This window comes from Salvia miltiorrhiza, chromosome 4 (genome assembly GCF_028751815.1).
Source record: "Salvia miltiorrhiza cultivar Shanhuang (shh) chromosome 4, IMPLAD_Smil_shh, whole genome shotgun sequence".
Taxonomy (NCBI): Eukaryota; Viridiplantae; Streptophyta; class Magnoliopsida; order Lamiales; family Lamiaceae; genus Salvia; species Salvia miltiorrhiza.
Window position 1 is genome coordinate 41,847,824 of NC_080390.1, and position 20,241 is coordinate 41,868,064.

Genomic DNA, 20,241 nt, shown 5'->3' on the forward strand with positions numbered 1-20,241 from the left:
GAGTGATTGGATTTGCAATCCATCTCTTTGCTTTGATTTGTAGGATTTTTGTATTTTTGACACCGTATGTTGATCTTTGTATTCTGCTTTGGGTTGCACTCCTCATGCGTATTTTTATTGAATTTTACTTATAAAAAAAAAGGGCAAAAGAAAAAAAACTAAAATTAGCCCACCATTGTTAAGCTGACAGCTGCTAACCCACCATTTCCTTTTTTCCTGCCCACGAAGTTAGGTTCTAGCTTCGGGAGCCAAGTTCAAAGTAGTATGTATGGCACTTTGCAACAGTAGCTCTTAACTCCCATTTACCTCTTTATTTCTTTTTAGGAGATGGCGTTGCCATCACCCTTAATCTCATTGTGATCGACATTCAAGTCTTAAGAGCATCGACTTCGGTTGGGGCTCATCGTCGGCCTTGGTGATGAGCCAACCGATGCATATGGGGACTCGAATTGCTGCTCAAGTAAATGAGTCAGGCTCATCCGAGCGATATGTAAGGCGCCTGTGCAAAAATTAAAAAAAGTCTTCCTAGAATGGCTACTTCGCCTGTTTTTTTCTCCATTTTTTTTTTCTTTTTTCATCTATAAATAACACCTCTTCCCTACACTATTTATACATTATTTTCTCTCCAATTCATTTTCATTTCTCCTTCCCTCTCTCAATTTTTCCTATGACAAAATGACTTCGTTCTACTCTTCTTCTTCGCCTTCTTCGAAGCGATGGGGAGACGGAGAGAATTGCAAAAATGGTTATCAGTATGTAAAAGGTTGTCACAAAAAATTTTATCAACCAAGCACTCGAAAGAACTCTCTCGACGAGGGGCTTTGTGTATCGCGATTGTGAGGCCACCCATCAACGACTAATTCAAGATTATTTCAACGACGACTCGGTGTACGGTCTAACTTTTTTCAGACGCCGTTTTTAGATGCAGAAGGATTTGTTTTTGCACATCGTTCATGGCGTCCAAAAGGTGGATAGTCTCCTTATTTAATTGATGGAAAAGGTCGAAAGTTTGAGATTTTTTGTCATCTTTCGGTCTTCGAATTTTGTATATATAACATGACATTTTATGGAAAACGTAACGTTGAAAGTTCGAGACATACAACACTATTAACCCTGTTTTAAACATCATTCACACTCAATATTACAAAAAACTCAACCATTTAACACATAAATTTTGGTGGGTCATTTTATCCACTCAACTTTAGTGAATCTTTCTCTCTTTTTTATATATATCTTCCAACCATTTATTAAAACGAGTGCACTCCAAATCACACTATAATTTTAATGGATGGAGATAATACTTTATTACAACGTATATTTCCTATTATAAAATGATAGATTACGAGTCATGATTGGCGTCCCCGGTCAATTTCTAACCTATAGCTTCAAAAGGCACCAAAGATCAACAATACCCTCACTCAAACTCTCAACCTCTCTGTTTATTGAGATGATGTGCCTTAAGCTCCTAATCTATGTCCATTATTCTATCTCAATTCAAATTAATACATTAGACATGCTCAAATGGTGATCAATCATTCAAACAAGAAAACAAACCTAGGGCTCAAGGAGATAGAGTCATTAAAATAAACATCAATCCATTACAAACTCATCTAATCTAATCCCTAAGATAAGGGATTTTAACCAAGCATATTTATAATCAAAACAAATCACAAGTCATATGAATACATAAATAAATATATAAAAAAGATAGAGATTCATAGACAAATCCTATAATCTTGATCTTCTATCATGTAGACTTGATATAAGTGTTAGGTCCCGGGGGTCTCGAATAGGTGTATGGGGGGTGGGGGGGGGAAATACACCTATGTGCTATTTTTCTTTTTCCTCAATCAGAGGGATCTCAAGATAGAGATTTAAACGAAACTTTACACGCAAACAAAGACACATGTTGACTGAAAACAGTTTTGACCAAACAGGGTTGACGACTGATACTGAAAGCTCTTCAGTAAGGAGTTATCAGTTAAGTTACTGGAACTTAACTGATGCACTTATGGGCTTCAGTCGAGTTTGCTAAAACAGAGATGATAACACTCTTCCTGACTATCAAAAGATAGATCAGTCAGACTGATATCATACGCAGCGGAAATTAAACTTAGTTTCGCAATAGCCTCGGTTGAGCACGTTGTTGGTCTTAGGTTTCTCTTTGCAGTTATTCAGTATTCAGTTTATCAATTGAAATAACACAAGTAGGAAAGTAAAACTGAAAGCTGTAAACAACACATAGATTTTTACGTGGTTCGAAAAAACCATTTCCTACATCCACGGTCGGTTGATCAGACCAACAATCCACCTGCCTTGTCTACCCCCAGACCCCTGACCCCACCCACCCCCAAGCCAAATTTTTTTTACTCCCACTGCCCTGCCTACCCCCCCACCCCCACACCCACCCCCAAGTCAAATTTTTTTTTACTCCCCCTAGATAAAAATAAATCAAATTTTACTTTTGTTATTTTATTTTATGACACTTATGGCACTATTAGTGGCATAAGTGCCAAAAGGACCTTTTTAAACACTTTTCCTAGGGTTTAGATATTCCATTTAGGGTTTAGATGTTCCATTTAGGATTTAGATTATCCATTTAAATATTCCATTTAGGGTTTAGATGATGTTGTTGGTTCTATATTTGTTCTGCATGTTTGGCACTTATGGCAGCACTAATAGTGCCATAAGTGCTAAAAAGACCATTTTACTTTATTCTATATTTATAAAATAAAATAACAGAAGTAAAATTTGATTTATTTTTATCTAGGGGAGTAAAAAAAAATTGACTTGGGGGTGGGTGGGGTCGGGGTCTGGGGGTAGACAAGGCAGGGGGAGTAACAAAAAAAGAAATCGTTGGCACTTATGGCACTAGCTTGGCACTTATGGCACTATAAGTGCCTAACTCGACCCGCGTGCCTGATCCTACCCGGCACGCGACCCGCGCTCTTGACCATACCCAGTCCGTCCAATTAAGGGCAAAAACGTCCCAAAGCTATAAAAATTACCAAAATTTATGTTTTTTCAATGAGTGGCCATAATTTGTATTTTATGACTCATTTTTACTATTTCAAAATTTTACTCTTTAATTAATTTGAGGAGAAGTTGATCTCGTTTAACTACTAGAGTAGCTTGTTTTTAATTGAGAATCTTCAATTTCGAGACACACATGATTGAGTGTGATACAAACTTCTATATGTTGCAGAATAAATTGACGTGTTTTCCACAAATAAATTTCGACCCCTGTATGTGGCTGGTATATGGATTCTTTTTCCTTCGACAAAAATTTGTCCGATACACAGTGCTTCTACTTAAATTTATATTTAAGGCCCATAATCTCTAATTAGAGTTTACTAATATCTAATTAAATGTATTAATCATAATTAAATTGAACATACCCTGAATCAAAATGCACCAAAAGCTTAATATTTTTTTGTCTGAAATCTGATAAAATAAATAAATGATTATTGCTACCAAGTTATTAATTGGACATACTTTCGGAAATGATTTTTGTGAATTTACGCAACATGTAGTAAAATACATACAAAATTTTCTATATATTCCATGACGTGCAATTTTGAAGCACTGAAAAATGAACTTGGGGAATTATTTGTTAAATTGTTAATAAGCTGCTGAAATAAGATTTTATTAAAAAGAAAAGAAACAACAATAGAGAACCAAAAACCCTTGAAAGCACAAAGCTGCAGACTAAGGGCCGAGCCTCGTTAAAACCTCATAATAGCTGAGGAAAAAGAGTACTCGTCAAGGACCAAGGTTGACAGAGCTGAGTTAGGAGGTCTCAAGGATTCCGGCCGAACCATTACCCTTAGGCCTCCCGGCTCACAACCGATCCAGAACGAAGAGAAAAAAAAAAACCAAAAAATCAAGCGAAACGAGAAAAATAGGGAATAGAAACATCCTCCTTGACAAAATCATTTAAACCAGCAATGGCATGAGGCCAAAAACCCTCATCCAAAGCTTGAGAAGCTAAAAAATCCGCCGATCTGTTGCCCTCACGAAAAATGTGAGAAATGCGCCACGTGAAAGAATGGAGTTTGGAGAGAGCAAGCTGCCACCGAGGCTTGAATCTCCAAGGAACCGTCTCAGATAGCGACTGAAGAAGCTGAACCACGTAAGAAGAATCCGACTCAAACCAAACTCTCTCCCATTTGGCGCGATGTGCAGATTCAATCGCAATAATAATAGCTAAAAGCTCTGCTTCGAACGCAACCCCATGGCCGCCTGAAAAATGATAACAACCAAGAACGTCGTTGAAGGCATTCCTAAAGACGCCCCCCGCATGAATCCTCCCTTCACGGACCGAGCCATCAGTATTAACTTTAATCCAAGACGGCGGGGGAAGGTGCCAAGCAACGTAAATAAAGGAGAAAGGCTTCCTGGGTTGTCCAGCGATGGAAAGATTCTTAAGAATGAGAAGATCAGTAATCGAGTTGGCCATAGTGCCAAGGACGAAATTGTTGGCAGCTTCAAGATGTTTTTTTTTTTTTAATTGTAGAGAATACTAACTTTTGTTGCGATCGATAGAAAAGTATTGGAAGCACGAAATAAACACACGAATTGTTTATCCGTTAAATTGTTAATAAGCAGGAACTCAAATTAATTAATTATGATAATTTAAGTGCTGAGACCTTTTTAATAGTAAAGAATTCAATATTCCCATGGGACGACATATGCATGACCTTGCCTTAAATATCTAAATCATATATTCCCCTATGTTATACTCCTTTTGCCAATTTCAAATATATTATACCAACTTATATTGCTTTGGGGTACATCTTTAAACTGTTTTCCAAATAAATCACGTTTACAATCATGTCAACATACTAGAAGCGGAAGAGAGGGAAGTTATTCTCTCTAGCATAAAGGTAAAAAGAGTTTATCCACCTTCAATTTGACACTACAACTAGCTTGCTCTTGCCCAAGTGCATGATCATCACCTATATATTGAGCTTCAAACAACCCCAAGTTTCTCATCATCCCAAATTTCAAAGATTTATTAAGATGGAAATGGTGAAGGAAATAGTGGCAGCGAGCCCCGTGGTGATATTCAGCAAAAGCAGCTGCTGCATGTCGCATGTGATTCTAATTCTGATACGCGGCTTTGGGGCGAATCCGGTGGTGTATGAGCTGGATGGAGCCTCAGCCTCAAATGGAGTAGAAATGGAGAAGGCATTGCTTGCATTAGGGTGCGAGCCCAGCGTTCCCGCCGTCTTCGTGGGGGCTAAATTTGTTGGTGGATCTGATCAAGTTATGAGCCTCAATATCCAAGGAAAGCTCAAGCCTTTGCTTATCAAGGCCAATGCTATCTGGATGTAGTCTTTCCTTTTGTTTTGGAGTTGAGCATAGTTTTATCGATAACGTTACATGCTTCCATCACCGCCGTTTTTGACTTTGTCAGAGTCGAGGATGAATCAGAATGTAACTTATATAATTTCAATTATGGACTATATTCTTCTTAATTAATCAGAACTTCACAGAGGTGAATAGTCTCGCTATTAATTTAGTTCTAGTTTAATTCAGCTTATATGCAACTTGCACTTGAATCTTGATCCTTCATTGTCACATTCACTCAGTCCATCTTTGGAGGACTGAGCTGCATCTTTGTAGTGCATGCATGCCTATCTATTACTATATAGTAACATAAATCAGAGTAAAAGATATATACGAAATATATGAGATGGGTCAAATGAGCATCACATCAATTAATCTTCCTATGTAGACACTGAATATATATGATACGTTATTTCCCATTATCTGTGCCAAACACTTGGCGCGAGACGAATTAATGGAATAAATATGTTATCTCGTACCGTACATCCTAATATCTTTCGCAGCAAGTGCTTGGTACGAACGGTACCAATATTTCATTTAGTAACATTCATGCCAAGGTTTGTCACGCCAAGTGTTGGAACGAATGGTATGAAGTGCAAATGATCTACTCATGTCAATATTAGCGTGAAAGACCTTGGCACAAATGGTGCGAAAAACATATTTGTATCATTAGTAACAAACACGTGGCACGAAAGCCATTGGGACGAATATTTCATTTCGTACCATTCATCTCACAAAAATGATGCAATAAAAAAATAATAGACTTGAAGTTTATTATAACAAATATAACTATAATTGATGAACAAAATTCGAAGTAACATTTATTCATTTTCTACATTTTACAAATCATATGAGCAAATAACGCAAAATGTTACAACTAACTAAAAATCTAACTAATTAATTTCCTAAACTAAATTTTCATATTCATCATTGCATTCACTTTCTTGCACTAAAGGAAAGGGGTTGTACATCGTGCAACGGTAATGAATTGGGGAAGACTGGAAATTGGTTTTTACCTCACCCTCATCAAGCGCACTTGGCATAGATGGAACAAATTTTCATCCCACTGTACACTCTTCACGGTTGGAACAAAATTGATGTTTTGTTCCACTCATTTCTCGCACATGCGAGTCAAATTTTGGGGCGACTGACACGAATGAAACTATTTACTCTATTCATATCCTGTTAAAAACGGTTAAGACTACAAAAATCCCTGTATAAAGATAAAAATATTCAAAAATTTATAGAAGACACATACACATATTTTAATAGAACACTCATAAATATCATATTACACGCTCTAATAGGACATTTATGAATATTATATTATAATTTATACGTGATCGACATACGTCCTCATCAAATATTCAGTAAAGTTTATATTATCATTATCGACGTAAATTATCTTTAAAGGAGCGTTTACTTTGCATGATTGATAAGAACACAATTGAGTGTTTTTATCCTCTCACCTTTTTAATAAGATAAAAATCAAGTAAAACTAGCTTAAATAATAGAAATAATCAATAATTAAGGATATTTCAAAATTTCAATTCAATTATTATCTATCAAGACTAATCTTTCAAGTAAACGCGTCCTAAATCAATTGAAACATAACAAATGATGAATAAACCAAAACAATGAATAGAAAGTAGAAAATTAGAGGAATCGAAGAATGTCATGGACACTATATATAGGGGCCCGGCCTGAAAGTGGGTCGATTAATTCGTGCCTCATACCACCAAATGACCCTTGAGTAAATGATCTTTTATTTGCCAAGGGGGCCAATCTATATACATTATACTCCGTAAATACTTATTACTACTTTTGGTAAATCATTTTCAAATGATTCTTATTTGATCATGATATATAGGGATTTCACAAGATTCAATTAAATCACGTTTCGAAACATGTCAATATCCTTGAAGATATTACAGCATATAATAAAAGCAAAAGCGTAGACCCTTTATTTTATCCTCCTTTAGCTAATCGATCGAATTAATTCAATTCGCACAACATATGACGCATAGGAATTCTGGCGTCACAACATAGGAATTTGCTGAGTTTCAGTTGCTGATGTCTGCAGCCTGAAAGGAAAGGCATGAAACAAGTCTTAGAAGGCTGGATTATGAATTCCTTGCATAGTAATTAGTAAATGCTTACCCGTCTTCATTTTACATCCGGCCGTACAACAAAAGCATATCTCTAAGTCTCTGTGCTTCAGATGTCATGCTATGAAAGCTCGTCGACTGTGGTACCCTCCAACTCCAGTTTCCAGACTGCACATTCAAAAATTAAGCATCAAGGCCTTCCATCATCAAAGCATGCTTTCTGTTCATTTTATTCCAGATTTTCCCTTGTCGTGTCAGACTGCTCCTCCTAAGTGATGCAACATTCACGTAACCCAACTTCTATTACTCCTCCGAGGTTTATTTATGTCTGGAACTTCTATAATCTATAAGATAGAGGATATACAGCAACACATGTACACAAAAACCATCTTAATACTCAAACATGGGAACACCATACGCAAATCTGCCCCTATAAAAGCCAAGTTTCCCCCTCGAATATCACACTTCTAAAAGCAAAGAGAGATTGCAGCGTAGTCACTCTGACCCTTGCCCCTGAAATCTCAATCTGTTTGTTCTTTTCCCCATGTTTTCAGTATTGAACTCTGAGGAAAGTTTATCGAAAGTACAAGTGCATAAGAGTCATCACACAAATACATACATATGAAGCCTTTTTTACCTGAGTGGCTGGAGTATTCATCCTAGCTGAACTTCCCAATTTCAGTATATCTTGCATTGGTATAATAGTAGTTTGTGCAACTGAAGAAAGTGCTGCCTTGATTAGCCCCCACGAGACATCGTCTTCAACAATATTACCAAGATATTTGACCACCTAAATAACACAAGTATGTAAGAACAAGATCTGTTTGATCAACTTCCACATTCAAAGTTTTGGTTAACAGCTCTCATCCATGCTCACATTAGATTTCTCTTCTTCTGGCAAGACATCCCACCATCCTCGAATCTGAGAAAATAAAGAATTATAACAATAAACTTTCTTCCACCGGCCATGGACTTCCCACCAAAATTTAAAAATTATTGAACACAAAAAAGAAATGTAAAACGAATATCCATGGAATAATTGTTTGGACAACAATATCTTTTAGTCATTTTGCAACATGACATTCTACCATCACCATCACATGACATTCTATCCAACGAAAAACTGTCAAATTAAGTGCAAAGGCTGAATACTTGTAAATCAATGGTTATGACAATACGGGGAAGTCAAATCACAAATAAAGCTACCGTGTCATTGTCATGAGTGCCAGTGTACACCACTTGATTTTCTTCATGATTGTGAGGTAAATGGGGATTTTCAGCATCACTTCCAAAGCCTGGAAACCAACCACAAAGAAATAAGACCAAGAAATGAATAAAGAGTAACAATAATAGATGCTCACAACAAGATTAAAACATAGGAATGAAATAACAAAATTACCAAACTGGAGAACAGCCATGCCAGGTGCCCCAATGGATCTCCTAAGCCCAACCACATCTTCAGTGATCACACCCTGCAGGAATACAAGCAAAATGTGAACCTAGCGTAAGATGAAATGATAGCAAAATTGAGATCTAAAGGGAGATAAAATAAAGTATTTCAAAGAAACTTTCAAAAGTCCCAGTTCCCAGCTAATTCATAAAAAGCCCACAGCAACACCAGTATTGCCTTGTACAAATAAAGCATTCAATGAGGTTGATAAGGAGATGAGAAATATCTTGTGAAGGCGCCTTTACTTTCAGCATTATATTGCTCTAATAACATTGTGCCACCAAAACAGAAAGCGACAAACCAGGAAAAAAAAAAAAAAAACAAATCGAGATGATCATTGAATTTACTCGTAATTCTCAGGACACTTCACAATCCTTATTTAAATGCTTATCAAACTTGCAAGAAAATATAATTTAATCAAAACTTTGATACTTTTAAGCATCTTATTGGTCAAACATACCAAGTCTTCTGCTATAATATTGATCTCTCCAACATCTCTGAAGATGGCGTCAAAGAGAGACTTTCCAGGTCCAACCTACTGTCAATCAAAATATCATTTAGGGAATTTGCCGTATATTGTCAGTCCGAGGTGCTGGAAAAACAGTGAAATGATGGATCTCACCTTCCATCGTCCTACTGTAGCAACTTTAGCTTCTGAACAAAGAAGTAATGAAACGTTATTGTTTGTTATAACAATAGGATCATGTAAATTTTTGTCAATTATAGTCATCTCACCAGAAGGAACAGCCCAAAAGCCAGAAAATCCTCTGAAGTGATCAATCCGGAATTCATCAAACAAATTCTGAGCCCGTCTTAAACGCCGTGTCCACCATGAAAATCCATCTCTTTCCATAGCTTTCCAATCATACAACGGGCTTTTCACAAAGCAAAGGTTCAATCAATAAGTCATTACAAAATATGCTTCATCTTTTGTTATGAAGTTTTAATATTATATAGATCAAGAGTTTGTTTTCCAGCCACATTGATAGTGTTGGATGAGATAAGATCAGATTTCAGTCCAGATAATTTTACAGTAAAAACTCATGCAATGATGCAGGATTTAGCAACCCTAATAACTTAGATGACGAATCTTTGCCCCCAAAACACTTTTTCAGTGAAGATTGTTTCTTCAGGCTACCAACTCAACCAGTATGCAACATACTTAAGTACAAGAGATCAGCAACTTTCGGTCATAATAGTTTGGGTGTACAAACATTACTTCATGTTGGTAAGAGCAAAAAAAACATATGATTGAGTTTAAATCAAAAGCAGTTTTCAATTACCTAAATTAATCAAATATGGCTGGTATGGCACATAACAGACAGAATTTTTTTCAGAAACATATTCTCTTTGCTGTATATGAAACTTCAGGTTATTTGGTCAAGTAGCAGCAGAGTTAGCAGAGCAATCATTCACAATCACGGGCAAAGCATTAAGATAAAGAGAATTCTGTATATATTAATCTTTAGAAGAGCGTTGACCTGTTCCAAAGCTGACCAGTTTCGCTGAAAGCATCAGGGGGGACACCACTAACAAGAAGAGGAAAGCCACTTCGATTCTGGCGGAACCATAGATGGCAAGTTGAACAATATAGAAGCACTGAAGCATACGATAGAAATTGGCAATAAATGATGATCTTACCAGCAAAAAATGTTTCTTATTAGCCCATACATCTGCACTATGATAACCTACATATATAGGCATATCGCCCATTATACTTATTCCTTTCGTCTGAGCATAATCACGAACTTTCTGCCATTGCCTTTGGAACAAGAATTGCTGAGCAATGAAAATATCTATCTGCAGAAGAGAAGCATATTTCAGAAATGTAAATAAGCAAGAACCAAACGAGGCAAAGGGTCAAGAGATCTTACAAATTCCTTTTTGCTTTGATAAATTTCTTCCAGAGCAGCCACATGGCAGTGTTTTAAAGGTTCGGGCCACTCATACCAACTAGATGTATCCATAGCATCATCCACGGCAGCAAAGTATGCTGCATCCTCAAGCCAACCTGTACAATCATTTTTTATAGCACTTAGACTCTCTCAGGAACAAGACACGAAAAGCATACATAAGGACAAATGAATGTTTTTACTTGAGCATTACAGCATGTTGACAGAGTAAAAAGAGGTATCTTTCCAACATTTAGTAAGATGAAAACAAATATGAACCGAAGATGGATGAAAAAGATCAAGCAAAATCTAAGTCCGGAAAATAAACAAGTGCTTTGTAAACTGGATAGAAGAGATCCATTAATCGAAGCAAGGACACTTGTATCCAGCCAGAACCAGTGTCTTCAACTTGTCAAGCCTCTTGAAGTAATAAGCAGGCAATAATACTACCAGACCAAAAAACTAGAAAAGTGGTGGGTGCATATTCTATTGAGGAAGGACTATTACATTAGTATTTAGTAGCCAATAAAAGCAAAGCACTCAATCTAAACAATACTAACTTTTGCATTGAATAGGAATCTTTCATAACCGAACTGCCTATTGCCTGATTTGGCAACATAACATAACTTAATAAGAAAAGTAAGGAACATAAGATTATGATTTCAATTTACCACTCATTTAGTATTGATGGATTCATTGTAATAATCTCCTTGCTAGAGGAGTGACTAATAAGGAAAAGGAACCCAAAATTCTCACCTGCAATACTAGGATCTTTGCGGAATCCATTAAGTTGATTCTTTAGCTCTCCCTCACTTGAAATAAGCCTCTTTGCAGCCTACAACATAATGAAAACAATGGTCTACTCATAGGAATGGCCTTAAAAGGTTATTATCGAAAACCAGCCATGATACTGATTTCAGTTCAATTTGACTAATAAAAAATGATACTGCCTGAGAAAGGATGAAAGGAGTATTCATGAACTTCAAGTAGACTAATACTCAGGCATATCAGCTGTGAAATGAAATCAGATAACTCAGAAACTATTAATGGCAATGACAGAAGCAGGATGAGTATCGTCCAATTAACAATATACAAGATTCACTCATCAATAGATTATCAATTTCCTCAACATTTTCGTCTACTCTAAAAACATCTGTGACTACTGACTAGTTATTCATTTAAATTCAAAGTTAAAGAATGAAAATTCATTCATAAGGGTTAAACAACCATGTGACAATCTTTTCTGTTTCTCAAGAGTAATCAACAATATGAGCTTGCTTCTTGATGGGATATTTCTAAATAAATTTCTTCAATATTTACACGTTGGTTTACTAAATAAATTATTGCAGCAAGTCCTGAATGGGTAGACCAACTTTCAGGTAAGCCTCATGCAAAAATTACTTGAACTAACATGGATAACTATGTGTATAACTAATTTTAAGAATTCAAAATCATTAGCTGAAAAGATGAGAGTCTATGCTCTACCTCAGCCACCAAAGGATCCTTGACATCAGCCACAGCTGTGTAATTCACAAGATCCATATCTCTGCAAGAATTATATGACAGAAATTACAGAAGGAAGTCAGAGTATAAACACGGTCGATGAAACATAATTCTCACAATGGTTTGGGTAAATCTTCCTTTGACAGTAAACCATCTTTCACAAGTTCCTCAAGAGATATCAAAAGTGTGTTGCCACAATTAGCATCCTGAAACAATATGAGCATGACTAAATGATAGAACATTATTTTGTACAAAGCTAAAAATTAAATACAACTAGAATCTTAGCACAATAGTTGCTCAAAATTTTGAAAAAATGTCTTCTTTCTGTAGTATATGTACTCCCTTTAATTGAGAAATATTCAAATAATATTCTGATGAAAATAAATTAAATACGAATTATGAGTAAAAGAAAACCGTGAAACCTGTCCTGAGTATGGAGATCCCTCTTCATTAGCCCTCCTCCCAGGAGGAACAAGTGGGAGAACCTGTTAGAACACCAAAACCATTACTAAAGGTTCAAAAAACAAGTCTATCTACCAAGTAAGCGACCATTACAGCAAACACATAAAATTGTTCACTTTTACACATAGACGATCATTAAGTTCTTTCCTCAATAATATATATCTAATCCAACTTCAATGTGGAACACGTCCTACTACCTTGAGCTACATGACTGGGCCAACAACAGTAGATTCGTCAAACTTCAAAGTTCGTCTTAGTTTTTTAGTTGAGGGTGGGGGAGCATAAACTACTCAGCTATATCTATTAGTATTAAATACTTGGAGAAATACAAAAATCAAACTTTTTTCCTCTTCATGCTTTGCTATAACCTAAAGATATATGAGCATGCAATACCTGTACTAGAGGAATCCAATTTGAAATTTAAACAAAATACAAAAAAGTTAAAAAGTCAAATAAACAAGCAGCGAATCAGTTTTACAATGTTAACATTGCAATCAGTCTGAAGTATTTCCCATTTTACTTAACATCCAAAGTTAAGTTAAACACAAATGATGAATGCAATCGCTGAACCTGCCAAACGGAGCAGCCGGCGTCGTGAAGCCAATCGAGGAACTGGAAGGCTTGGGGGCCGAGATCACCAATGCCGAAAGGGCCGGGAAACGACGTCGGATGGAGCAGAATTCCTGCCCTCCGGCGACTCTTGGCGTCGCGCTTCGGCATCCAGCTCTCATAGTCCGACGGTAAATCCTCGCCGGGCGATAAGCACACCCCATTTTGAAATTGAGCCCTAATACGATTGGGCGTGGGAGGAAGGGGCTTGGAATGGATAGAGAGAGAAACGGGGAGAAGAGCGAGAGAGCTCAGAATTGCCATGTGGATGCGTCAATGAATGCGCAGAACTGCATCACATGTGGGTTTATACATGATTATGCGTGTATGTGTAATTTAGTATGTGTATGTGTGGGTGTTGTGTGTGAGATAAGAGCGGAGGAGTTCGATGGAGATGATTATGGCGTCGGAAAAGCAGGGAACCATGTGTGACCGTACGTTGACGAGTCACAAACTTCTCTTTTTTTTTTTTTTTTTCAGTCACTCTCGCATTAGATTTTTTTTTTTTTTTTTTATCTTCGATCTCTTTAATTTTATTTTTATTCTAAATTAAATTAAATAAATTTAAATTTTTCGACGACGGCGCTGAATTTTGTGGATTATTGTTTCACCATCCCAATCCATTTTTTAAAACGAAAGAAAGGGAAATATATGATTCGAAGAATAAGATGAAGAAGAGAATGGTGTGAATATGGTGTCGAAGGAATAAAGTATTTATAGAATAAAATCAAGAATAAAGAATAAAAATGATAAGACCGCTTGAGCCAAATTAACTCTTTTACAATAAATAAATAAAAACATATATATTTTTTGGCCGAGAAGACCAATGCTCTCAAGATTTCTGTTCTTTTTCCCTATTGACCTGTGAAGCGCATGCATTTCATCTCTCCTCTTTCGCATCGAGCTTGCAACTGCGAGTCTTGTCTTCCCTCGGAATCGGCAGGCGACTCGCGCCCACTTCGTGAGCCACACTGTGGATAGAGGAACTTTGAGTTGAGCATTGGCAGTTTCTGTTTCATGATAGATAACGCAATATTTGTCCACGAGCTTTTTTGGCTATTCTCGTTGTTGTTGTTGATCTTGTAGTACAACTCGATTTTGTACTTCAGTTCGAAGTTCTCTTCTCTGAACTCTTTGATTTCCTCAACATGATTAGCTTTAGTTTGATGAAGCTTTTCCTTCAGATAACCAATCTCATGTTGGGCTTGATTGAGCAAATTGAGCATATTCTTATGTTTTAGTTTGATTTGCTCAATCTTCTCTATTTCAGGGGTGATTCCCTTGAGTCTGCTTCTTGTTCAGAGATAACAACAGTTTTAGATATGGGCTTAAACTGAAGTTTGGATGTTATCTCTGACTCATTTAGCCTGTGATCAAGATTAGCGAAGCTACTATCTTGATTGCTGAGTCCATTGTCGTTAGCACTTCTGTCGGATGACTTCTAAGCTTTCTCTTCAATAGGCGAGCTTTTGAGTGAAAGATTTGATCTTTATTAATCTGCTAAAGGACTCAATCTTTGTATGACAAGAGAGATTTCATAATCACAGTTTATGCATTATTGGATGAATGAAAAATCTTTTGCAAATTACAGAGATCTTTTAAACTCCTACTTAGATACCAAGTGTCGGTATCAGAATGCAGAGTGCATTATGGCAAAAATGCACTAAGATAATGTTATTGTAAAAAGATTTTGAACCCTAATTTTGAAAAGATTTTCTGTGATCAATTTTGAGAGACTTAATATTCAGAAGCAATGGTCAAGAGAACACCTGTTCTGATACCAATTATTGGTATTAGAATGCAGAGTTCTTTTGAGCCCCCGACTTTGATACCAATTGTTGGTCCTGAGGCGAGTATGTACTGGTGTATAGGGGGGAGGAATATACCAGTTAGCGTATTTTATCTGTCCCAATTCAATATGTCATATTTTCTTATTTGGACGTCCCAATTCAATAGGTCACTTCCCAAAATGGAAAGTCAATACATTACAAATATCCTCATATAACTTCTTATTATTTCAACAACAATGCACTGGGAAATGTTCGGACACTGTGGAAGGAAGAAAAAGATTCGGAAGCTGCTGAATATGATTTGGATCGGATGTGTTTGGATGCTTTGGAAGAAAAGAAACGAGAGAATTTTTGAAGGAAAAGAATCGATTGTCGGTGATTTCATTCAGGAAATCAAAGCTAGAACTTGGGGTTGGAATCGAACTTTCGGGGTTGTGGATGTTGATTTGAATTTTGTTGAGTGGAGCTCAAACGAGCTCATTTCTCGACTTGTGTAATTTCCTGGCACTGCTGGTGCCATTTTGAAATGAAATTCCTTTTTGTCTTATCAAAAAAAAAATGTCATTGTACTTTACACATAATTATTTTTTCTTTATTTCTTTCAACTACTTTTTGGACATATATATCCTCAATTTTTTTCTCGATTTTATTAATAAATTATTTATTTTTTAGTATCCGTATTCAAATTTTATGATCTATTGAATTGGGACAGAGGGAGCATACAATTTATCCGAAAAACTATGTTTCAAATTCGCCGAATATGCAACAATTAAATAATCCAAGCCATCCTAAAATTTATTGTAGCACCCTTTATTCCAAAAAATTATGTGTCGTGACTCGTGAGTCCTGTGACTCATCCATAAACCATTTCTCAAAAGATTAAAATCTATCCTGCCAATTAAATTTATCAGATAAAATATACGCATTCATTAATGCTTCCATTGTCCCATTAAAATATGACTTATTTTTACGAATAGCAAAATTTAATACTTAAAAAATATAGATTCTATTATTTTTAATCAATTTATATTTATTTTATTTTATTTGTAATAAAGTAATTCGTCACTTTTAACGGGACGGAGAAAATAATACTTTATGATCAAGCGTATTTGTGTAGACTTAGAACATTGTGGAACGATCCGCACCATTCAGAATTCGTCAACGACCTATTCGGGATGGTGTGGGTATGTTTTGTTCGGTTTGATTTTTCGATTAAATTTTTTTTTTCCATATTTAAGAGGTGATTGGTATGATGGAATGAAATAAGGGTGGAATGAAATGGAAATAGGAATGAAATGAGGGTGGGAAATGAATGACAAATATTAGTGATTCCTATGCTTGGTATGCACAAGAAATATCAAAGGAATATAATTGTGATTATTTGTTTAATTCAATTCTTACAATTGGTAGCTAAAAATAAAGTTTATGAATGAAATGAAATTATTTTATTTTGTTTATATCAATCCATGTATATGATTGTGTAATGTGTTGAATCACTTCCAATCCATATATTAGACTATTGCTTATATAAAGTTGATGATATTTTATTTTATTTTTAAATATTTTTTATAATAATAATAATAATAATAATAATAATAATAATAATAATAATAATAATAATAATAATAATAATAATAATAATAATAATAAATAATGCATGTTCCATACAAATATACATGTCAAAACATAAATTTAGAATGATTAAGAATGGAATGAAATGGCTAATACCATGGTCAGTGACGTAGCCAGACTTTTCAGTCAGGGGAGTCCAAATATTTTTTTCGACTTAACTAATTTGATCAATATTATTTTTGAACCGTCTCAATTAACTTAATTAATTTTCTTATATAAAATAAATATATGCAAAGAATCATTTAATCACTTATTCATTTTATTGCCAAATTATTTAAAATACTATTAGTTTCTTAAATTCTGTGTCGAAAAGAATTTAAATGGGACGAATGAGAGTAATAATCACAATATTATAAATTCATAAAAAGAATATAAAAATATCAATGTCAATACAATCACAATCATGCATTAGTTGCATCATGATATTACAAAGATAAAACTAAATACCCTACCATCATAACATTTATTTTCTTAATTTCATGTTTTGAAATGGCTACATAATCGTTTTATTAGTAATATTTATAAACGCATCGTTTTTGATGTAAGATATCAGACAACCATTGAATAGCTTATCTCTCATACAACATAAAAAGAAATTGAGATTATTACTAAAATAATAGATTTATGTATTTATTTAACTAGTGTACCTCCCGCGCTATGCGCGATGAATATGATTTTGGACTCGCGCAAAATGTGCATGTATGTTTTATAATGTTAATATAAATTAATAAAATTAAAATTTGATATCAAATTTATTTTTTGCAAAGTGATCTAATATTTTTGTATAACCAATATAATTTAAATAAAAATATAACATATGTCTATGTATGGATATTGTATCACTTATATAAGGAGTTCTATAATTATACAAATTAAATCAAATTTAGCGTATAAAATAAGTTGTGTATGAATTTTCTATGTAACATTATGAATTTGGTGTGAAAAATAAATAATTAGCTTTTCTATTTTTTTATAAATTAAGATTTAATAATAAAAATTGAAATACAATTCTATTCAAGTAAAATATCATTACTCTTTGAAGGAAAATATCATTGTTTATAAATATAAATTATTTTATGTATTACAACTTTAAATTTTCATAACTTATTATCTTAAATTTATTTTTCATATATTATATATCAAATTAAAGGTCATTTCATAAGCTTTGATTTAATATGTACATTACATATTTTATCTGGTATTTAACGAAACCAACACCTAAACTATGAGACGAAAAATGTAAACTATACCTAGTAGAGATGATCGGAAAGAGTAAAGTAGCTGATCGGAGAACTTAACACGAGAGAGAAAAATGTATGTTGTATTCAAAAATGTATGATAGCGTAATTGTAATACACGAGCACGAGACCTATTTATAGAGTACATGGAAGGGTAGAATAGTAAAATCGATGCTAGTGCATGCGTTTGACGTGATCGAAGGGCATATCGGGAATTTCATCTTTATGCGGGAATTCTCCCGCGTTCCTGGCGACTCTTCTGGCGAAGATGATCTTCTCTGGCGAGGGTGACTTCTCTGTCGGGGATGACTTCTCTGTGATGGTGACTTCTCTGGCGAAGATGACTTCTCTGGCGATGGTGACTTCTCTGGCGAAGATGACTTCTCTGACGATGGTGACTTCTCTGGCGAAGATGACTTTTCTGACAAGGGTGACTTCTCTGATGGAGCTGACTTCTCTGATGGAGCTGACTTCTCTGGTGAAGATGATTTCTCTGGCAAGAGCCATTCCTCTGGTGAGTGAGATGTCTCTGGTTAATGAAATCCCTCTGGTGAGAATGATTCTTCTGACCAGCATGACTCCTCTGGTGAAGATGACTCCTCTGACGAGTGTACTTCTTCTGCCATATTCGTCCCGCTGGTGGGGTCGATTCCTCTGATTTGTATTCTTTCCCAACTCTGCACATATTACTCCTCATCAACCACTCCCCCCTCTAGTCTGGTTGAACCGGGTATTCTTCGTGTTCAACCAACGAAGTATTGTTAAAGCCAGCGCTGTGCTGTTTTCCTTGGTCCCTGCAAATCGTGAAGACACAAAAATTCTAATCTTGTAAGAAGATAAAGGCAAACTTTACAAACTGTTCTCTGGCGTTTTTGTTACTCCCACCCCCTGGTCTGGCTAGTTCACTCTGGAATAGTGCAACTAGTCAGAGGACTCGCCCGCGTGGGTGACGTCACCTGCATTAAATGCCTGCCCGATATACAGTGCTTTCCCCGTACCCCGAGGTTACTTTTTAACCTTTGCGTCCTTTCGTCTCTCCGTAGAAATTCTCATCCGTTGATTATTTCCCGTATGCCACGCGTCATTCATCCCGCGTGCTCGTAGTTGCCCGCGTACATTTTTACTTAATCGATTCGAACTTCCCTTTTTTCACTATTCTTCTTCTCCAATTTTTCCAAACTACTTTTTCTGCATTTTCCGGCGATTCTATCCCTGTTCCGGCGTGTTTTCCTGTGATCCTTCCGCTCCAGGTTTTACTATCAATCTTTCTCCGGCCTAGGTAACTCGCGCATCCTCTTCTCCCGCAATTTTTGTGTTTGGTGTTAGTAGCTTTGAAATTCGTTGGTGCTCTGATTGAGCGTGCTATAAACCCTAGATTTTAGGTACTTCGACAATGGCCTCCACTTCCGCTCCTCAGCCCTCGCAGTCGCCTTCCCCTTCTCCCCGAGCCTCTTCATCTTCCTCCCCCCAACTCCAGGACCTCGAGAACTTCCCTTCCCCTTCTGCCTCTTATAACTCTCAGGCTATCCCCAGTTCTTCCCCGCCTAAGAGAAGGGGTAAAAAGACACCCCAACCCCCCAAGCGTATTCCTCCATCCCGCCTTAGTGTCGCAGAGATGGAAAGAATGCGACGCAGGTGTCGTAGCCCCGAGGGTTTACAATTCATTGCCTTCTTTAAAGATTCCACCCCTCCAGAAAATCTCCACAACCATAAAACGGTGGTTATCTGGAAAGCCCAGATAGATGCTGGTCTAAGACTTCCTCCTCCTCCTTTCTTGGCCGAAATTTGTAATTACTACCATATCCCCTTTTACCAGATCACCCCCTCTGCCATTCGACGATTGTATGCTTTTCATATTCTATGTCGAGAACATGGTGTTGCAGATACTGCCAAGTTATTCTTCCAGACTCAATCGCTCCGTATGCAGAACATCCCTCTGTATAGTTTTGCTAGCCTGAAGAAGTATCCCACCACCTTTCTTTCCTCCCTAAACTCTCATGACAAAGATTTCTTGTTCCAATATTGTTATGTGCGTACTCTTTCAGGTTCCTGGCGCCAATATCTTGTTTCGGAGCTGGAATGGCATAGCCCTCGCACCACTTATAAACCAGCTTCTCCCGGTGTCCCCTCCACCTTTGACTTGGGGATTATAGCCCACCTTAACGCTATTAATAAAGTCCAACCCTTAGATTGTAAATATCTTGC

The 20,241-nt window shown here is 36.2% G+C and overlaps 2 protein-coding genes across 2 annotated transcripts; one reads left to right on the forward strand and one right to left on the reverse strand.

Moving 5' to 3' along the window:
• The first annotated feature begins 5,008 nt into the window (after positions 1-5,008).
• LOC131021759 (monothiol glutaredoxin-S6-like) lies at positions 5,009-5,532 on the forward strand. The gene has a single exon (XM_057951042.1). The coding sequence runs from the start codon at positions 5,023-5,025 to the stop codon at positions 5,335-5,337; it is 315 nt and encodes a 104-aa protein (XP_057807025.1). The 5' UTR covers positions 5,009-5,022; the 3' UTR covers positions 5,338-5,532.
• A 1,642-nt stretch (positions 5,533-7,174) lies between these two features.
• Positions 7,175-13,900, reverse strand: LOC131021760 (4-alpha-glucanotransferase, chloroplastic/amyloplastic-like). Its single transcript, XM_057951044.1, has 17 exons — positions 13,338-13,900; positions 12,728-12,790; positions 12,423-12,511; positions 12,288-12,348; positions 11,559-11,637; positions 10,785-10,921; positions 10,552-10,710; positions 10,392-10,468; positions 9,646-9,785; positions 9,533-9,564; positions 9,371-9,445; positions 8,860-8,932; positions 8,667-8,755; positions 8,338-8,382; positions 8,098-8,250; positions 7,513-7,628; positions 7,175-7,436 (listed from the first exon to the last, which is right to left on the reverse strand). The coding sequence occupies exons 1-16, from the start codon at positions 13,638-13,640 to the stop codon at positions 7,524-7,526; spliced, it is 1,680 nt and encodes a 559-aa protein (XP_057807027.1). The 5' UTR covers positions 13,641-13,900; the 3' UTR covers positions 7,175-7,436; positions 7,513-7,523.
• Between the last annotated feature and the right edge of the window lie 6,341 nt (positions 13,901-20,241).

Excerpts from the sequence above, each read along its gene's own strand:
- LOC131021759 (XM_057951042.1), top strand. The coding sequence starts at position 5,023 with ATGGAAATGGTGAAGGAAATAGTGGCAGCGAGCCCCGTGGTGATATTC.
- LOC131021760 (XM_057951044.1), bottom strand. The coding sequence starts at position 13,640 with ATGGCAATTCTGAGCTCTCTCGCTCTTCTCCCCGTTTCTCTCTCTATC. Across the intron at positions 12,791-13,337 it reads CCGGCTGCTCCGTTTGGCAG|GTTCTCCCACTTGTTCCTCC; the intron begins GTTCAGCGATTG and ends GTGTTCTAACAG. Across the intron at positions 8,933-9,370 it reads ATATTATAGCAGAAGACTTG|GGTGTGATCACTGAAGATGT; the intron begins GTATGTTTGACC and ends GTATTCCTGCAG.